The 3,085-nt window shown below is 49.3% G+C and overlaps 1 protein-coding gene across 1 annotated transcript; it reads left to right on the top strand.

Moving 5' to 3' along the window:
• Positions 1-1,457: 1,457 nt before the first annotated feature.
• LOC125526679 (F-box protein At2g23160-like) lies at positions 1,458-2,798 on the top strand. The gene is made up of 4 exons (XM_048691320.1): positions 1,458-2,102; positions 2,190-2,339; positions 2,451-2,664; positions 2,773-2,798. The coding sequence occupies exons 1-4, from the start codon at positions 1,458-1,460 to the stop codon at positions 2,796-2,798; spliced, it is 1,035 nt and encodes a 344-aa protein (XP_048547277.1).
• Positions 2,799-3,085: the final 287 nt, after the last annotated feature.

Genomic DNA, 3,085 nt, shown 5'->3' with positions numbered 1-3,085 from the left:
GCACATCGTTTGGGGCCGTTGAGGACACCCCAGCCGGATTTCCTTGCAGATGGAACCCGAATAGGCGATAAACCTGGACTAGAGACTTGTGCGGTTAGTCAGGTCATGGTCTACACCCACGCCGGCTTTCGCTTGAAGTCTGCCGAGCACATGTCGTGTGCAGACGCTAAGTGGTGGAAACATGTGTGAAGAAGTACACCCCTGCAGGGTTATAAATGATCTATTCGGTGTCCGCGGTAAAGGACTTCTGGGTTGCCTATAACAGTTCATAGACAAGTGAAAGTGGATACTCTAAAACTCGCAAGATAAGTGTGAGTGCTATGGATGGCCTTCTCGTAAGGAGACGGGAACGGATCCATAGTGGTGTATTGAATGGTGAATATGTGGACTCGTGTGCGCCACCTCAAAAGAGTTGCTTGCAGTCATAGTTCAGGTTAGCCACTGAGTCAAAGCTGGCTTGATGCAGTTAAACTCCACCACCCCCTTTATTGATACCGATGCATATGTAGATAGTTTTGATGTAAGTCTTGCTGGGTACATTTGTACTCATGTTTGCCTATTTTATGTTTTGCAGAGAGATGTCAGTCTCGCTAGTAGTTCCGTGTGGACTTCGACGTTTAGCTTGATACCTCAGCTACGATCTTGTGCCCTCGGTAGGATCTGGTAGATAGTCAGGTTTCTTAGCTTTTTTTCATTTGTAGACGTTTGTACTCAGACATGTTAAGCTTCCGCATGTGCTTTGATTGTATGCTATGATTGTTGGGTCATGAGACCCATGTTTGTAATATCTCGCTCCCCGGAGCCTAATGAATAAATACTTGAGTTGTAGAGTTATGTTGTGATGCCATGTTGTATTTACACATATCGAGCATATTGTGTGTATGATTGAAATGCTTGGTATGTGTGGGATCTGACAATCTAGTTGTTTATCCTTGGCAGCCTCTCTTATGGGGAAATGTAGTCTAGTGCTTCCATGAGCCATAGTAGTCCGCTACAGCCCGGTTCACCGGAGTCCTGTTAGCCCAGCACTACTGCTCAGGACACTTGACTGGCCGGCATGTGTTTCACGTCGTTCTTGTGTCTGTCCCTACGGGGAAATGTCACGCGGTGACATCCGGAGTCCTGCCTAGCCTACTACAGCCCGGGTTCCCGGAGTCCTGTTAGCCCAGTGCTACAGCCCGGATTCACACGCTGCTGACCGACATGCTCGATGTGATTCATGTATGCATGTCCCCATAGGTTAGTGCCGCTTTGGGTTCACAACTAGCCATGTCGGCCCGGGTTCTCTGTCATATGGATGCTAGCGACACTATCATATACGTGACCCAAAAGGCGCAAACGGTCCCGGGCCATGGTAAGGCGACACCCGTGGGAGTACCGTGTGTGAGGCCGCAAAGTGATATGAGGTGCTACCAGCTAGATCGATGTGACTTGGAATCGGGGTCCTGACACGCTCCATGGAGGAGGCGGAGAAGGGGGAGATCTTCGAGTGGAACACCAAGCCGAGCTCCATGGAGGAGATGGAGAATGGGGAGATCTTCGAGTGGAACACCAAGACGAGCTCCATGGAGGAGGCGGAGAAGGGGGAGATCTTCGAGAGGAACACCAAGCCGAGGTTGGATGACCATCCACAGGCAACGGTAGCGGGGGCTGCCAGCCTTTTGAACGTCGACCTCATCCTGGAGATCCTTTCCCGCCTCCCAGCCAGATCCGTCCACCGCTTCAGGTGCGTCTCGGTGCTCGGGCGCGACCTCATCGCCGACCCCACCAACTGCAAGAAGCTACCCCAGACCCTTGCCGGCTTCCTCTACACGTCCTTCTACAGCAGCGGGTATCGCCACCACTTCACTGGCTTCTCCAACGGCGCATCCCCCTTCGTCCCTTCCCTCCCTTACCTGCATCCTAACAAGGATGAGGGCATCACCCAGGTGGACGCCTGCAACGACCTCCTTCTCTACAGCCGCTACAACAGCAGGGATGATTACCATTTTGTTGTGTGCAATCCCGCCACCGGGAGGTGGGTGGAGTTGCCACCTCAACCTCAAACGCAGGAGCCGATGCACGGATTTAACCATACCGCGGGCTTGGCTTTCGATCCAGTAGTCTCCCCCATTTCCATGTTCTTTGTTTCGAGCGGGCCTTTCCGAAAAATTTCATCACAGGAGTAAACATCTACTTGTCGCATACAGGAGCCTGGAGTTAGAGGCAATGGGATAGTTGAGAAAGCTACCCTGTTCAGGAGTGAATGTGTCTTTGTGGGCAGTATGTTGTACATCATGGGTAACCTGGAGGACATCAACAGCGAGTATGTGCTGGTGGGGGTGGACATGGAGGGGAAAGTATGTGCTTTGTGGGCGGTATTACAGTACAATTTATCCCCATGAAACTAAGACAGTGGGGTATGACGTGTGCCGTACGGTTCAAAATTTGGTACTATTGGATTGTCACAGGGGTACTTACACTATGCTATAGCTCCTGTCAATAATAACAATGAACTCCTAGTTTCTGAGATAGCACTCTGGTGCCTCAAGGATTGTGACAGTAATCAATGGGTCCAGAAGCATACTGCCAGCATCGATGAGCTTATGAGCATGACTGGACAGAAGTACAGGGTGGTTGGGATTCATCCAGATTGCGACACCATTTTCCTGGCTCAGTGTGGAGGTAATACCTTGGTATCATATGACATGTGGCATCAGAAAGTTGGTTGTATCCTTGATCTTGAGAAAAACAGTGTACACAAATTTCTACCCTATGTTCCTCTGTTCTCAGAACCATTAGCAGATGCTGATGGGTAATAGCTTTACCTTCAAACCACCCCTGTGTTTCCTCCCAAAACTGGCTCTTATTTTGTCTGAACAATTTGTCTGTGTACCTCTGAATCTGCTTCAATTATGGCCCCCCAATTTGCTGGTGCTTATACTCCTTCTTGCTTGATTTCTAGTTCAGAGCAATAACTGGTAAACCTACAGATTAAGCATCATTTCATTTTCAAAGAATGTTATTACCCTTGTTCTTGTTTGCCTAGCGCTGGCTATTATTCTGGACATGTCTTAGTTTCATGGGGATAAATTGTACTGTAATA

The sequence above is a fragment of the Triticum urartu genome, unplaced genomic scaffold (genome assembly GCF_003073215.2).
Source record: "Triticum urartu cultivar G1812 unplaced genomic scaffold, Tu2.1 TuUngrouped_contig_1381, whole genome shotgun sequence".
Classification (NCBI taxonomy): domain Eukaryota; kingdom Viridiplantae; phylum Streptophyta; class Magnoliopsida; order Poales; family Poaceae; genus Triticum; species Triticum urartu.
Note: the sequence above shows the minus strand (reverse complement) of the source record. Positions and strands in the feature narration are given on the sequence as shown.